General features: G+C 41.2%; 1 protein-coding gene across 2 annotated transcripts in view; it reads right to left on the bottom strand.

The window, feature by feature from the left end:
- MTAP (methylthioadenosine phosphorylase) overlaps positions 1–15,762 on the bottom strand; it is a 48,472-nt gene that overhangs the window by 25,018 nt on the left and 7,692 nt on the right. The window contains exons 1-2 of one of the 2 annotated variants that reach the window (XM_068666666.1): positions 13,044–13,134; positions 7,368–7,454 (exon numbers count right to left, since the gene is read on the bottom strand). In XM_068666666.1, coding sequence (XP_068522767.1) covers positions 7,368–7,454; positions 13,044–13,067 — 111 coding nt within the window. In that variant the 5' untranslated portion in view covers positions 13,068–13,134. Of the gene's footprint in view, positions 1–7,367; positions 7,455–13,043; positions 13,135–15,762 lie in introns of those variants that run through there. The other variant, XM_068666667.1, reaches the window with a different exon arrangement.

Here is a 15,762-nt window from a genome sequence, read left to right as displayed (position 1 = left end):
ACCTTAATGTGTTGACAAGCATGTAGTACCAGAAGCTGAGCCCTACCAGCCCTTAGGGGAAAACATATTGTGTGTACAAGTAACTTAGCAAAGACAAAGCTGTTCTGCCTAGTGAGTATTTAGGTGCTATACAGTTTGAGGACATAATATAATATCCTCATCAGTAGAAACAGTTGTAAGACCATGACAATAACCTGGAAAGAGTTGGAAGGGATTGAAGACAATGCAGGCTGTATGGCCACACTGCTGGGCTAGCAGCATCCCTGCTCAGCCAGGCCCAAAAACAAGCTGATGGTCTGAGAAAACAAAGCAGGGCTCCTGTGGGGTCTTCTCTGGCCACAGTCCTACCTGTGAAACAGGCTTTGTTTGCCAGCAGCGTGTGTGTGGTCATGGAGGCTGCGGGCGCAGGAGCAGGCAGAGGACATCTTGTATATGGGGGCCAGCCCCTGGGACAGCAAGTGGCAGCAACAGTTCTTTAAAAATGAATCCCTGGTACTGCATCTGGAGCTAGCCACATTTTCCTACTGGCAAATTGTGAGTGGGAGAAACTGGAAAAAGGTCTCTGGACAAGACCTTTTCTGCTGAAGGGAAACACTTTCCCCAGGCCATTAAGAAGCTAAGGAACACCATTAACGTTATCTTAAATGTAAAATAAGAAAATGAGATGGCTTTGCAATTCATTTTACCAACATACATACTATTTTGATACTATTTTGATACTTTAATGTAGTCATTAAAGATCTGACTTTATTTTTTAAGAGTGATTCATGCCGTTAGCTTCTGGTTCATTTCTGTATTAGCTTTGGAACCATAATAAATCTCACTTTGGATTTCCAGAATGATTAATTTCTCAGCCACATTTTTGCTTTGAAGCGTCCATTGGCTGTTAATGAAACAAGTGAAACAAGCTTTGTTGTGTTTTCTTCAAAGTCACAAACCAAACACATACAGATGCTTTGGGCCAAAGGAAGGAGCAAGAAGGTCTGTCCAGCAGTAAGAATTTGGCCAAAATGAGGAGGGAGCTCCTACCTTGACACCTTGGAGAAGTTTTTTGTTTGTTTGACCAAAACCTCTGTGTGCAGAGGCAAGGGGAGAGTCAGTTCTCTGAGCTCCTGATTTTGCAGGTGGAGTCTGCTCCCGGGCTATACACTTCAGAGATCTGAAATGTGGGGTGCTTTTCGCTTCCCATATTCAAAACTTTTTGTAAAAAAATGTAAGGCCTCCGTTTCATTAGATGCTGAACTGCATTGCTGCTGAACATTGATGCAGTTGGATGTGTTGCTTCTTCAGCCCAATTCAGAACTGCACTTTTGCTATTTCAGTAAGGATATTGGAAGACACTCCGTGCCAGTCTCTCCCTCCTGGGAATTAAAGCTGAAATAGTTGTTAACAAAATTGCAATATATTTACTGATCACAAAGGTGTAAATGTCTGGGAGAACTCACACATTCATATTTAGAAATGTCTGTTGCCTACTACTTAGTATCATTTTTTTGGATTTTAACTCTAGCTATAAAATTTCAATTCTCATTTACAGCTGTTAATTCTACTACACATGTGAAAACGTGCAGAGACATAGAATAAAAAACTAATATATGAGTCCCATATAGCTACATATTAGAGACCTTGATTTCTAATAAGAATAACACTTTCTACTTCCTACTGTGCGGCTATTTGGGGTCATTTTTTATGTAAGATTTCTTCAAAACATTTATTCATTCACCTAGATTTAAATTCTACCAGATGCACATTTACCATTTTTTTTTAATAAAGGGAATATTCCAAAAAGTTGTTTTCAGAATTAAGGTGTATTCTGACTTTTTAAGAAGTCCCCATTTAATGTTAAGGTGTTGACATTTAAATATTTAACCTATTTACCTTACTTTATGCATGTTCTTCTGAACTAGATATGGCTATAAAAGTATACTTTCTGAACAGGGAGAAAGGCTTACTGTCTAGTTGTCAAGGCATTTTGCTCTTACAACATTCCTTAACAATGACAGTTCACAATAATTAGCATTTAGGGTTTTGGTTTTTGAGTCTGTTTTTTTTGTTTAGGAAGCCCAGAAAAAGATTTGCTGTGTGAAGTAATAAGCAAGCAATTTAGGTCACAGCAGAATACAAAACTATCCTTAAAAACTAAAAAGGACTTCAGTGGAAATTCCTTGCCTGCTCTCAAAATGACAAATAAAGGTCACGAAGTGGAAAACAAATCTCCTTTGGAAATGCCAAACTCCAGTAACTGCAAGTGCCAAATTCAAGATTCCTGCAAGTGTCAGTTCAAGTTTACTGCCAAGTGCCGAATTCCGGTTTACTGCAAGTGTAATTCAAGTTTACTGCAAGTGCCAAATTCAAGTTTCTATCAATTTCCAAAAAATCTGGGGGAAATAAAGTACAATTTAACTCCTATTTGATATTTGTTTGTGGCATGGAACTCTACTGAATATTCACATACACCACTGCTGCAGCAAGAATGCAACAACTTTTAAACCCAAGAGTCACAGCATCCAAGGTGTCCTTCCCCATCTGCTGCCTTTCTAGACACTTAAAAAGGCTTCAAGCTGGCCATGTTACAGATTTCTACAGAACAAACTGAGGGCATCTTCCAGGTGATTGCCTGAAGAATTGTCTTGCCCATGGAAGTTAGAAACATGATGACGAAAATGGAACATTTGGAACAAAGAATGCAATCATAAATGACAGATTAAAAAAGGAGTTTGCAAAGAGTGCGTCCAGAAAGGAGATAAGGATAAATCAGCACTGTACAAAGTTACAAGGAAGTGAAAGACACAGAAATTTCAAACTGTGTGTTAACTACTTAACAGAGCTAGTGTATGCTTCAGTTCCGCTCTTTTTCCCCCACAAGATCTTTCCAGTGTTATACCTCTGCGATATTATCTAATTTGTACTTCTGAGCTTTGAAACGCTGATAAAATAATAAAAAGTTCCAATCGAACAATCTGAATTTTAACCTCTAATATAGTATTTTCAAAACAGGATTTAATAAAAGGCCCAATAAAAAGTTCTCAAACATTAATAATTCACATGCATATTTAAATTATATTTAACTACTTCCCCCTTCCACAAAATCCAAGTCAGATATATATTAGTCAGTCTTGCAAAACAGAAAAGGAAGCAAGGAACCCTACACAGTTAACCCTAAGTTATGACAGTAGCAAACAATTTAAACAAATCCCCTCTGACTACAACATAAATATGCATAAAATATGTTTTTTTTTTGACGTCGACAGATTTTATTTTTATTTTGGCTTAACCTCAGAAGCAAGATTGAACAGAAAACAACATAAACACGCACATGGAAAACTTGAAAGGGAAAAAATATCTCATAGATTTTCCGAGCCTTCATTTAATCTGCAATCAAGTTTATGAACCAAGTGATGCACACAGAAACAGAGAGGCAGAAGAGGAGCTTTAGCGCTATGTCACATGGTCTGGTTTTCCTGCTGCAAGCACACAGAGCTCATATACAGGTCAGAAAAGAAACCTGCTTTGTTAGCCAGATATACCCTTAAAAAAAAAAAAAAAGAGAGAGAGAGAGAGACGACAGGGTGGAACACATGCTTTATAGAAGTTTCTAGCACAGGAAGACCATTCGGTGATTTGGGGAAAGGTGTTTCAGAACCAAGTTCTAACATCCAGAAAGTAGAACAATATAACTGAAAATATAATCTGAAAAAAAAAATAAGTTTAATTAGTAGCTTCACAATACAATGCTGAGGATAAATGCTGTTGCAAGCAATTTTCTTGCTCTCCAAGAGAACAGTATTGTCCATACCTGGAGACAGAATACCAAAAGGTTCTGGGGTATTTTCCAGAGAACAATGAGGGAACAAAATTTCATCCCAGTTTTTTATATAATAGGAATGATGGAAGCGGAAAAGGGAGAAGAAAAGGTTGGAATATTAACAGGTGTAATTGTATTATTTTTCATGAAACTAATTTACTACATTTCCACTAATATTGCTAACATTGAAAGATGTTTGTATCTTACTTCTCTCAGGAGTTAAAAGACCACAAAGGTCTGAAGTGTTTGTTTAGATAAAGTGTTTTACTTCTTAAAATTTCAGGCACTCTTCATTGTTGTCAAGGCTCTATGAAAAAGCATCCTTATGGCAGAAAAAGAAAATTTGGTTTTGTTTCAATAGCTATCAGGAAGAAGAAAAGACATACTTTAGAAAAAAATTCTAAACTAAGCCACAGGCTTCTACACTTTTCCAAGCATATTTATTAAAAAATAAAAAAATACCATTTTCCATTTTGCATTCTGCAATGACAGCTGTTTCTCTGCTATCTGTCGTTCTAAAACAAGAGAGGCAGGCTGTGTAACACCTCCTTGCTGAATGTTAAAAAATCTCAGCAGCAAAACAAGCAAACGTTAATTCAGAAATTACATTTCTCAGGTTTGATTCTGCTTCATTTTAAGTGAAGCAACTTGACATACTCATTGCACCATATACCAACTGTACCTTGTGGCATAAGCCCTGCACTTCTTAACATCATAAGGCTTATCCACCAGTTGTTCCATGAAGACAACAAGTGCAAAGACTGAAGTTACTGTGGCTCTCTGCAGAAGTCCGACTACACGAAACAACTATCATACCAATGGCATGAGTTCAGATCTGCAGGCAGAGAGGAGAGAGGCAGGAGAGCAAGGATGAGGATAAATACTCGTTGTTTGGCTGTGATGACTTTCACAGATGTGGAAGTCCTGTGAAGTTGTTCAGCTTCCCACTCAGAAGGTCAGCTTAAGAGTCCAAGTTAGCTGATAACTGTAACTGAAATTCACACATGCATTCCTGCTATGACAGCTCCTCGGTTTGGAAAAAAACACACAACACATGAACATATACAGAGGCACAACAGTGACAAGCCTTTTTAAAGTGAGCCTATGCTGAATGCATAATGCACAAGCTCAGACATAGCAAGTCCATTGATCAAGGTACCTCACAAACTACAACAGCCAACCAAGATTTAATTTCCCCCATCCATGTTGCTTCTGTGAAGAACTCAGAGAAAAACACAGCAGCTAAATTTACACCCTAAAAGAAATTTTACAAGCCGTTCATTTTGACAAAAGATGAAGGACTGAGGAAGTTTTTACCACTCTCCCATGTAAGAGCCATCCTGCAAGTACTCCCATTCAACTCTCTAAGTCTAAGTCTTACTGTGGGGGTCACCTACAGCACTCCAGAATTTGGGCTACTCAAATCTTGTTGCATCCACGTGCTGTCACAGAACAGCCTCCTAAAAGGCTGCACTGCCGCTGTGCCCATACCACTCATCCAAACCTCTGATCTGTGAGAGAGGAGGAGAGCATTTCATTTTTCTTGGACAAAGGCTTCAAGCCTTATCTGCTACAAGGGTACCAATATTTTTGCATTTGAATAGTCTGCAGAAACAGCCATGCTGTGACCATCCAGGAGCTTCCAAAAGTAAGAAATTAAATGGCAGCTGGTTTGGTTTAGCTAATGGATCCTGCTTTGTATCAACACTGGATACATTTGAGCAGTGGGATAAAGAAAACAAAGGAGGGGAGTCTCCTTTATTCTCTTGCAATTTGTTAGCAAATTCTGCAGGATGGTGGAAAAATTAAACGTATTTTTCTGACATTTCTTTCCTACTTGACCTTCATCACCTTCCCCTTCTTGAACTGTACACACACAAACCATTTCCACTCCAATTTCCCCCTTAAACCATTTTGAATAGAGGCACAAATTAAAATTTTCAACCACAGGCCACAGAGATGAACTTTTGGCCAGCTTCTATCCATAAAATGACTCTTGCTGCTATATGCCAGATGTTTTATTGCATGTACATTAGCTTATGCTGGTAAATTTCATAAGACGTGATTCTGATGGCAATTCTAAAGTGGTTAACTACTCTGGTTTTAAGACATTGCAGAAAAATTGAGATTCAGATCTTCCATAAACTTCCTCTGTCAACTCAAACCTCTCCCTTGATTTCACCTGCCCGTAAAACTTTCTCTTGTCCTTCATCTTGCCAGTTTCTATGTCTTTCATACCACACTAGGCACTGTGTATAGAGCAACATACCTAGCCTCCATTCCCCTTTGCTGAGGAAAAGGGCTGAAGCAACACAAAGGAAAGCTTTTCTACGGGCTAGGAATTGAGTGGCTGGAGAGCTGCCTGGCAGAGAAGGACCTGGGAGTGATGGTGGACAGTCGGCTGAATATGAGCCAGCAGTGTGCTCAGGTGGCCAAAAAGGCCAACGGCATCCTGGCTTGTGTCAGAAACAGTGTGACCAGCAGGGCTAGGGAGGTGATCGTCCCCCTGTACTCAGCTCTGGTGAGGCCGCACCTCGAGTACTGTGTTCAGTTTTGGGCCCCTCGCTACAAGAAGGACATCAAGGTGCTTGAGCGGGTCCAGAGAAGGGCGATGAAGCTGGGGAGGGGCCTGGAGAACAAGTCCTACAAGGCGCGACTGAGGGAGCTGGGCTTGTTCAGCCTGGAGAAAAGGAGGCTCAGGGGTGACCTTATCGCTCTCTACAGATACCTTAAAGGAGGCTGTAGCGAGGTGGGGGTTGGCCTGTTCTCCCACGTGCCTGGTGACAGGACGAGGGGGAATGGGCTAAAGTTGCGCCAGGGGAGTTTTAGGTTAGATGTTAGGAAGAACTTCTTTACTGAAAGGGTTGTTAGACACTGGAACAGGCTGCCCAGGGAGGTGGTGGAGTCACCATCCCTGGAGGTCTTTAAAAGACGTTTAGATGTAGAGCTTAGGGATATGGCTTAGTGGGGACTGTTAGTGTTAGGTCAGAGGTTGGACTCGATGATCTTGAGGTCTCTTCCAACCTAGAAATTCTGTGATTCTGTGATTTATAATGAATACGATGCCTCATAAACAGCCTTCAAGCTCCATTTTAAAACGTTTCAAGTGGTGAGGTTGTAAATATGACTGTAAGGAAAGCATTGGTGTATAAGGTGTAATTCAGGGATAGCAGGGAAAATGGTGGCCCATATACCTCGAAGGCCGGTTTTCTGCAAGTTAGAAAGGTTCCTGGAGCTACCTGAAATATAATACAGGACACACAATAGCACAGATTTGAAAGACAGGGTTTATGCCTCTTGGCTGCAAATTCAGGACTGAGTAAATTCATCCAATGTACAAAGGAAAAGAGGTGTATTCTCCTTTGCACATCATCATTTTTGTAAGATCTTGTTTCTACAAACTAAGAATCACACAATATATAGCCATGAAAAAGAAATAGTCTTGTGACTGCACCTCTGTTATACATCCACTTAGCACAGAAGCCTAGTCTGACAATTTTTCAAGCACAAAAACATCTTAAAAATGGGAAGTCTTAGTAATAACAGAGTAGGTTATACACACCTTGCCATAAGGAGTATCAACATATTTTTCTGTTCTTCCTTCTAAGATATCTGGATCATCCAGGCCAGTTCCACCGATAATTCCAATCTTAGACAGAAAAGTACATATTAGCCTTCTTGAAGTTATGCTCCATTTAACAACATATTTGAAAAATTACTTAGACACCTACAAAATGTATTTTCTGCTTGAGATGGGGCTAGACTATGCATCAATATAATATTACACACCCAGCACAGTTTCCCAGAAAGGAAATTTAAACCAATTGATCTTAAACAGTTGTATTTAACTTGTCAATATCATACGCTATGATTCTCCTCTTTAAAGGTACAAAATTTAAAATTCCATGGAAAATGCACAAAGATGTGCCAATTCATCATTTATTCCCAATACGAAAATGAATGGAGTTTCCTGGCAATGCCTCTAATGAGTGAGAAATACTTGTGTAAAGCATGACAGAACACAGGCATCTTGTTTCCACTGGGAGAAACAGTCCTGTATATAACTACTATACTAAATACCAGACATTACTACATACTATTGTACCAACAAAAATTATGAACGTCCCTTTTTTTTCCAAAACATTAGAGGGTTTTTCTGGTGACTTGTGAAGACCTAGGAACCTCCCTGCTTCTGTAAGTAGTCTCAGTACATCTTCTGTAAAGGGGGACAGCTCAGCAGCATCTTCATAAGTGAAATACAAAGAATCTGTTGACAATGTCAACTGCTGTGAGCACTGCTGGGGTTCTTTGAATATATACAATTATTCTGGTATGTAAGAATGCACAAATACTCATTCATTGTTTGCCCACAGGCCCATCAAAAATTCTCTCCTGTGTAGATGTGGGGGGGGGGTCAGGCTTCTTTCCACATGCAACCCTTCCCTAACTAGAAACATTAACAGACTTTTGCTTTTCTTACTTCTTTAATGACATCTTTTGAAGTAACTACCTTCCCCCCCCCACCCCGTTTTTTTTTCTAATGAAATAAACTCACAGTTTCAAAGCATAATGGAAAGGAAAAAGAAAGGACTAAGCAAAGGGCCACTTAAATCAACACATTTCCTTAGGCAATCAAGGCTGCAAGTATTACATGTATGTTGTGTTTTCATACAACTTGTACTGAATCCATATCATCCATCTGACATGCTTAAGTAAAGATTGATTTATTGTTCTTGCTCATTGCTGATATAGTCTAGTTCACTTGCAAAAAAAAAAATGGAAAGAAAGAAAAAGACAATCTGAAACATAATGAGTCCAAAATCATCTGTGATTTCATATTCCAGCTAAAGAATAACGTATCTGAATTTTCCTGTTTCTGATTCACCACTGATAGGTAACTTGATTTTGTCTTTCTAGGGAACGACAAAACCATGTTCAGTTAAGTCAAGTTTTCTATTGAGCATACTTACGGTTCTTTGGATGGAAGGGCTACTGCCAGTCATATGGTCTTTCACAACCTCAAGCATAGTAACTGTACCTAAAAATAATGTCACCATTTGTGACACATGGGGACAATACATGGGGACAATACTACTGCTTTTGCTGTGTTTTTTTTTGTTTGTTTGTTTTTTTAATGCAACCAACTGTTGCAAAGTTTGTCTCACTTTTTAAGTCGAAGAATTTTTATCCTGGCTGAATTGCTCCTTATGATGGTACAATTATGGCATGACTTATTGCCGCATGGCTCCAGCACTTTTTATTAAAGTACAAAATTTCTCAAGTGAATACTCCAGACTTAAAACACCATAAAACTCCTCCCTCCCAAAACACACAGCCAACTGCCTCTTATTCTCGCTTTTTCTTAAGTTACACGTTCACAGAGGCCTGATTGGTTTAATCACTGTTATCACTGTTAGTTCATGAACTGGCTTGACGGTAGAGCTCAGAGGGCTTTAGTGAATGAGGCTACGCCTGGCTAGTAGACGGTAAGCAGCAGTGGTCCTCAGGACTCAAGTCTAAAGCCAGTTCTGTTCAACATTTTTAACAGTTCTGTGGATGCACAACCGGAGTGTATCCCTTGCAAGCTTGCTGATGACACTAAACAGGGAGGTGCTGCTGACTCCCTGGAGGGACAGGAGGCCTTGCAGAGGGATGCAGACAGACTGGAGCAGTGGAGCACTGGGTGATTAACAACAGCATGCAGTTCAACAAGGGAAAATGACGGGTGCTGCCCTGGGATGGAGCAGTGCCGGGCACAGGCACAGACTGGGAGGAGAGTGGCTGGGGAGCAGCCCTGCAGAAAGGGGCCTGGGGGTGCTGGTGGCAGCGGGCTCAGTGCGAGCCTGCAGCGTGCCCTGGCAGCCTGGAGGGCAAACCCCACTGAGGGGTGCGTTAAACACAGCACAGCCAGATGGTCCAGACAGGTGATCCTCCTGCTGTACTGAGCTTTGGTGTGGCCTCACCTTGAATACTGTGTGCAGTGCTGGCTTCTGCAGTACAAAAGGGACGTTAAAGCCCTTGAAAGCGTGCAGAGGAGGGCAACAAAGCTGGCAGAGGCTTGGAGGGCATGGTCTGTGAGGAGTGGCTGAGGACACTTGGCTTGTCTGGTCTGAAGAAAAGGTGACCAAGAAGCAATCTCACTGCGCTCTGCAGCTTTCTGAGGAGGGGAGGCAGTGAGGGCGGTGTTCTGCTCCCTGGTGAGCGTTGGGAGGACAGGAGAGAACAGAACACAGCTGCACAAGAGGAGGTTCAGATGGGGCATGAGAAAACATTTCTGTACTGTGAGGGTGGTCAGACTTCTTAGGTGGGTGGTTGGTGCCCCAAGCCTGCCAGTGTTCAAGGGACATTTCAATAATTCCCTCAATAACATGCTTTAACTTTTGGGCACCCCTCAAGAGGTCAGGCAGCTGGAGCTGATGATCCTTAATGGTCCCTTCTAAATTAACTATTCTGTTCTGTTCTGTTCTGTTCTGTTCTGTTCTGTTCTATTCTATTCTATTCTATTCTATTCTATTCTATTCTATTCTATTCTATTCTATTCTATTCTAGTGTTTAGTTTCAAAAAACAGAGATTGTTTGGCTTTGTTCTAAGTCAAACACTTCCCAGAGAAAGCTGTCCACAGCAGAGTGCGAATGCCAATATATAAGTCGTTTACATTGTAACATCTCTTATTTCCTTTTGCTACCCCCTTGTGGAGCCTGATGAGCAAAGAAAAACAAAAATCCAAACTCCAACCCTGAGTGTATTTGAATGTTAGGGAAGACAGATCATTGTTTCTGGTAGTATTGTGTTGCTTATTTATCACAAACATTCAGATTAAATGTTAGAATGAGGTTGCTCAAGGAAATCCTGAAATGTATATAAATTTTATGATGAACAATTTTTTTGCCTTAAGAATCATAGTAAACTGTGCAACTGTCTCAATACCCAAAATCTATAAGACCATCCTTAACAATGCTCATGCATGTATTCAGTAAACACTGAGTATACTACATAACCCAGGATCAAAATGGTGACTTATTTTTTTCTAGATTCTAAAAAAAAAATAAAAAAATCCTTCAGTAACTTCATTAGTTTTAGTTTGTTATTATACTTTCCTGCTTTATTAGTGCCTTGTGTCTTAAGATTGAGAACATGCACAAGCAAATGATTTTTTATGTCTGACAAAGTGAAAGGTGTTGGGATTGAGGAAAACAATGAAGTGCTGGAGATACAAGCTATAGTTATACCACATAAACATTAATTTTCAAATTTTCAGCTGTTCTAGAAACATAGAACCATAGAATGGTTTGAATTGGAAGAGACCTTAAAGGTCATACAATGATAGAATCATTTAGGCTGGAAACAACCTCTCAAATCATCAAGTCCAACTGTTAACTTAGCAGTGACAAGTCTCCCATTAAACTACATCCCTAAGCACCACATCTATGGCTGGCTTTCTGGGCTGCAAGCACACACTGTTGGCTCATGTCGATCTTCTCAAGAACCAACTCCTCCCGTTCCTTCTCATCAGGACTGCTCTCAATCCATTCTCCTTATTCTCTCTTTATCTGTGTTTGGGATTGTCCCAACCCAGATGCAGGACCTTGCTCTTGGCCTTGTTGAACGTGAGGTTCACACAGTTTCACCTAGCAGCCCAGGCTCTGAAGGCAAAGCACAGCAAAGAGGAGTTGGTTCAGTAAGACAAGTTTCACTGATTCTCAAAAGGCAAATAAAGTCACTTTTAGGAGTGACCTCAAGAACAGAAAGACGCTAGACTGTATGCTCCTCTCCAGACTGCATCCTACATGTACAAGGTGACAGGGGCATAACCTTAGCTATGGGCCACGGGTACAAGCTGGAACACAGGAGGTTCCACTTAAATATGAGAAGAAACTTCTTCACGATGAGGGTGACACAGCACTGAACAGTCTGTCCAGAGGGGTGGTGAAGTCTCCTCCCCTGCAGACTTTCAAAACCCACCTGGACGTGTTCCTGTGTGACCTGATGTACATGTAGGTGTTCCTGCTCCGGCAGGTGGATTGGACCAGATAATCTTTCAAGATCCCTTCCAATCCCTAAATTTCTGTGATTCTGCGATATAGTTACCATCAATTTTTACATGTTATCAGGAATTTTACAGTGGTCCTAGCCATGAAGCATTTTACTGTAGCATCATCCAGCTCAAACATTGTGAGGAAGAGCAAGAAACATGAAACTTATCAAAGTTTCACACCAGTATGGTGGTACTTACTTCACCAGTACCTAGAAAATGAAAAGCAATTCTCTATGGGAATCTAAATAATAATTGTATCTAAGTGTATTCTTTCCATAATCTGCTGTTTGGCAAAATTCCTCCCATAGGCTCAAGCATGAGGCAGAAAACTGACAATGTACAATTCGTACTTGTCTATTTAGCAGTGGTTTTAGGCACTAATAAAAATGTCATCACCATCAGTGATGAGTTTTTCTGACAACTGAAAGACACTGAATACTCCTGTATCCCTCTCTAGTTTTTGGACTGGGAGATGAGGAGAGGGAGAGAACAGCACTGAGAAGAGTTTCACTTAAAAGGGAATAAATAAGAAGCTGGAGATTATTTGCAGTTAGCAGATAACAGAACACACTTTCAATGTAAAATAAAAACGTGAAAGAAAGTTTTCAGATGATTTATAAAAACAGCACGGGAGGCTTATGTTATCTCAGAAGAGTGATGGAAGATTTACTCAAAACACAAATCCAGAGCGTCAGCCTGTTTTCCTCATTCCTGACTCAAGCCAGAGCCTTTCCAAGCCATGTTTAAAGAGGAATTTCAGAACTTTCCGCTTCATGCACAAGCGGCGCCATGGCTCTCGGTGCTAGCGAGGTCGGAAACCCCCGGGGCGCAGCGCTGCCCGCGGGGCCAGCCGCGTGTCCGTGGTCGTTCATTTACAAACGGGGAAGGAAAAACAACACAAAGGTCGCCAGGCCCGCGCCGCCCCGCCGCCCGCTGAGGATGCCGCGGGCCCGCCCCCGGTGTGGAGCGGGAGGCGGCGGAGCGGGAGGCGGCGGAACTCGGGGCCGGCAGCGACTCGCCACGGAGGCACGGGGCGAGAAGGGATAAGCGGCTCTCTCCGCCCCGTTCCCGGCTCCCCGCTGCCGCCCCACCTCCTCACAGCCCCCAGGGAAAAGCTAGAGCCGAGGGCTCGCTAGCAGGCGGCCAGGCGGCCGCCGGACGCCGCTTCCGCCCCGCATTGGCACCGCGCCATCTTCTCTCACCTTCACGGAGCTGCTAGCGGCCATCTTAGCGCGATGAGAGGGGGCGGTGCCGCTCCCACCCCAGTTCTACGCAGCACCTCTCGCAGCACATTGATTAAGGAGGCACTGGGGAGGCACTGGGGAGGCACTGGGGAGGCACTGGGGAGGCACTGGGGAGGCACTGGGGAGGCACTGGGGAGGCACTGGGGAGGCACTGGGGAGGCAAGGACAATCTCCAGACAAGGATTGTATATCTCCAAACAAGACACTGCAACTCATGATAAGGAAGCGGCAGACGGACAGAGAAACAAATGTAAGGACTATAAATCTCAAAACTGGACATTGGAATTCATTATAAAGATACAACAAATGGAAGAATTAGCAACAACCAGCGCTTGCAATTAAGAAACATGCCAGCTCAGCAGATTCCTGACCAAAGGTGGAAAGTACACTGTGAGGAAGACTCGGGGTCTTCCTCCCAAAGACCCCTGCCCACAGTTCTTGGGAGGCTCTACGCAGGCGCAAGGTGCCAAAAGGCTAATTAGCATGAGAAGCGAGGGAAGGCGGGGATAGCTAAGGAATATGTATAGGCGCTTGTAGAATATTGATAGATTGATTGTATAAATTCAAGACTGTTTCCGCTTTGGGTATGCACGATAGGTGGAGAGGTCCCTCGTGCATCCAGCGCTGCAATAAAGAATATATAACTTAAAGGAATTTCGGCTTCGATCTTTGAATCAACATCTCATCTAAGTGTTAAAGACAAAGCCGGAGTCCTATGCTTAGCCGGGTCCCATCGTCAGGATGTCTCCGGCGCGTATGTCAAACATCGCTATCGTCTGGCCTGCGAGCTGTCAATTCTTGTTACATCCTCAAGGTGCAAGCTAAGTAAATGTTTTAGTGCATTCTTATAAGCTTTCACCGTAGAGGCACTTTTATTGAGTCAATGAGGATGGTGGTATGTCTGCACACCTCCTGAAGTGACAGCCAGGAGGCTTTCTTTTTAGTACTGCTAGTTGGTGTGTTGAAATGTGACTTTCCAGGAATCATAACTGCATGCACATGGAGAAATGCTGAATCGGTTAGTATGTACATACTTTTTTTTTTCTTTCTTTCTTTTTTTTTTTTTTTTTTTTTTAAGCTTTGCTGTAGTTCCAGAAAAGAGTATGCAACACATGTTGTGGTATAATAAAATAGTTTGCTATGAGATGCGACATGTTGACTTGGTCTTTTTGAAAATTACCTTTCAGCCTGTCCATATTTCACCCAGGTCACACACACCATGTTCCTGGAGACGCTCTGGTTTCTTTGACTTTCCCCTAAAGTTCCTCATTTTGTCAACAGGGGTTGTGAGGCAACTGCACCATGAAATCCCTGGAGCATCCTGTAAAGCAGTGGCAAGAAACAGAAAATACTAATTAGTCCTGGGTTTCCAGAAATGATAAAACAAGACCAAAAATTCCATCCGAAATTTATTCCTAATTTATACAATTTGGTACTGAGTTGAAGAGATTTGTTTTCAGTTAAAAAGCAAATAATTTAAAGGCTCGATATGGTTTAAATTGAGTGTGGTCTTTTTAATATTAGTAAATGATTCTGAAAACAAAGTTGAGCACGTTTTTGAAAAACAAAACAAAAAAAGGGGGGTTTCTTTCCGAGGTACATATATATAGAAAGTATATGTGTTTAGCTCTCCAAGCTAAATATAGCTTTAAGCAAGTTAGTGCATATATATAGAAAGTATATGTGTTTAGCTCTCCAAGCTAAATATAGCTTTGAGTTAAATGCTGTATCATTCTATCTTAATAATGCCTATTTTCATATTTATGGTATTATTCTTGTTGCCACAAATCTGTACATGTAAGAACATTCCAACAAAACATGTAACCTTCCATCTTGAGAAATATCAATTGTTTTGATGTGTTTATGCATTTTTAACATAGCTATAAATATGAGGCACAAGGCTTTCAAAAATAGACGGTATCTTGTTAATTAGAAGTACTTAATTTTAAAAGCATGTGTCCTGTTCTTTCTTTAAAACAACTTTATCAGAGATGACTCAGCCATTCAGACATACCATTCTCACATGCCAAGAAGCACTACCTCTTTCATAATAAATGCCACATATCTGCTAATAAGTGCAAACTCAGGATGTATGTCCTGCATTGTATCATAGCTGAGAAATCTGCTGAGACCTGGGAGGCAGTTCACTGGATTGCAGAAGAAGGATATTCCTTATAACTCAGGCTAGTGCTGAACTTGTGTCAGCTGGAGTTCGTTCATGTAAGGTTTAAACATTTTATCTGTCTTCAGTACGTTACAGATCTTCTTACACAGTTGAGATGTTTGTCTCAGATGCTGAAAACTTTTCACCACAGTTCAAAACATGAGATTGTATTTCTGAGGAATGGACTTGGTGAAATCACAATTTAACAAAGGCAGAAAGAAGGAGATGGGTGAAGATAAATGGTAAGTTAATTGGTGCAGCACAGTACAGTTATAGTACCATAGTAAGACAAATTTATCGTATTTTTCTCACTGTAGGTTGGTGTTTCAGTTGAAGCTATGTGTTCTACTTTACTCTCACTGCACAGAATATTTTAGTGAATAATTTTTGGCAATTCCTTCTGTTTAATTTTAGTACGATTTTCCTATGTTGAATTGCTTACAAAAAGTTGTCGTGCAGTACTCTTTTTTTTTACTACAAATATACGCAATCCACTTGCTTTTCTGCTGTATT

The sequence above is a fragment of the Anas acuta genome, chromosome Z, assembly GCF_963932015.1.
Source record: "Anas acuta chromosome Z, bAnaAcu1.1, whole genome shotgun sequence".
In the NCBI taxonomy this organism is placed as follows: Eukaryota; Metazoa; Chordata; class Aves; order Anseriformes; family Anatidae; genus Anas; species Anas acuta.
This window is presented reverse-complemented; position numbering and strand designations above follow the sequence as displayed.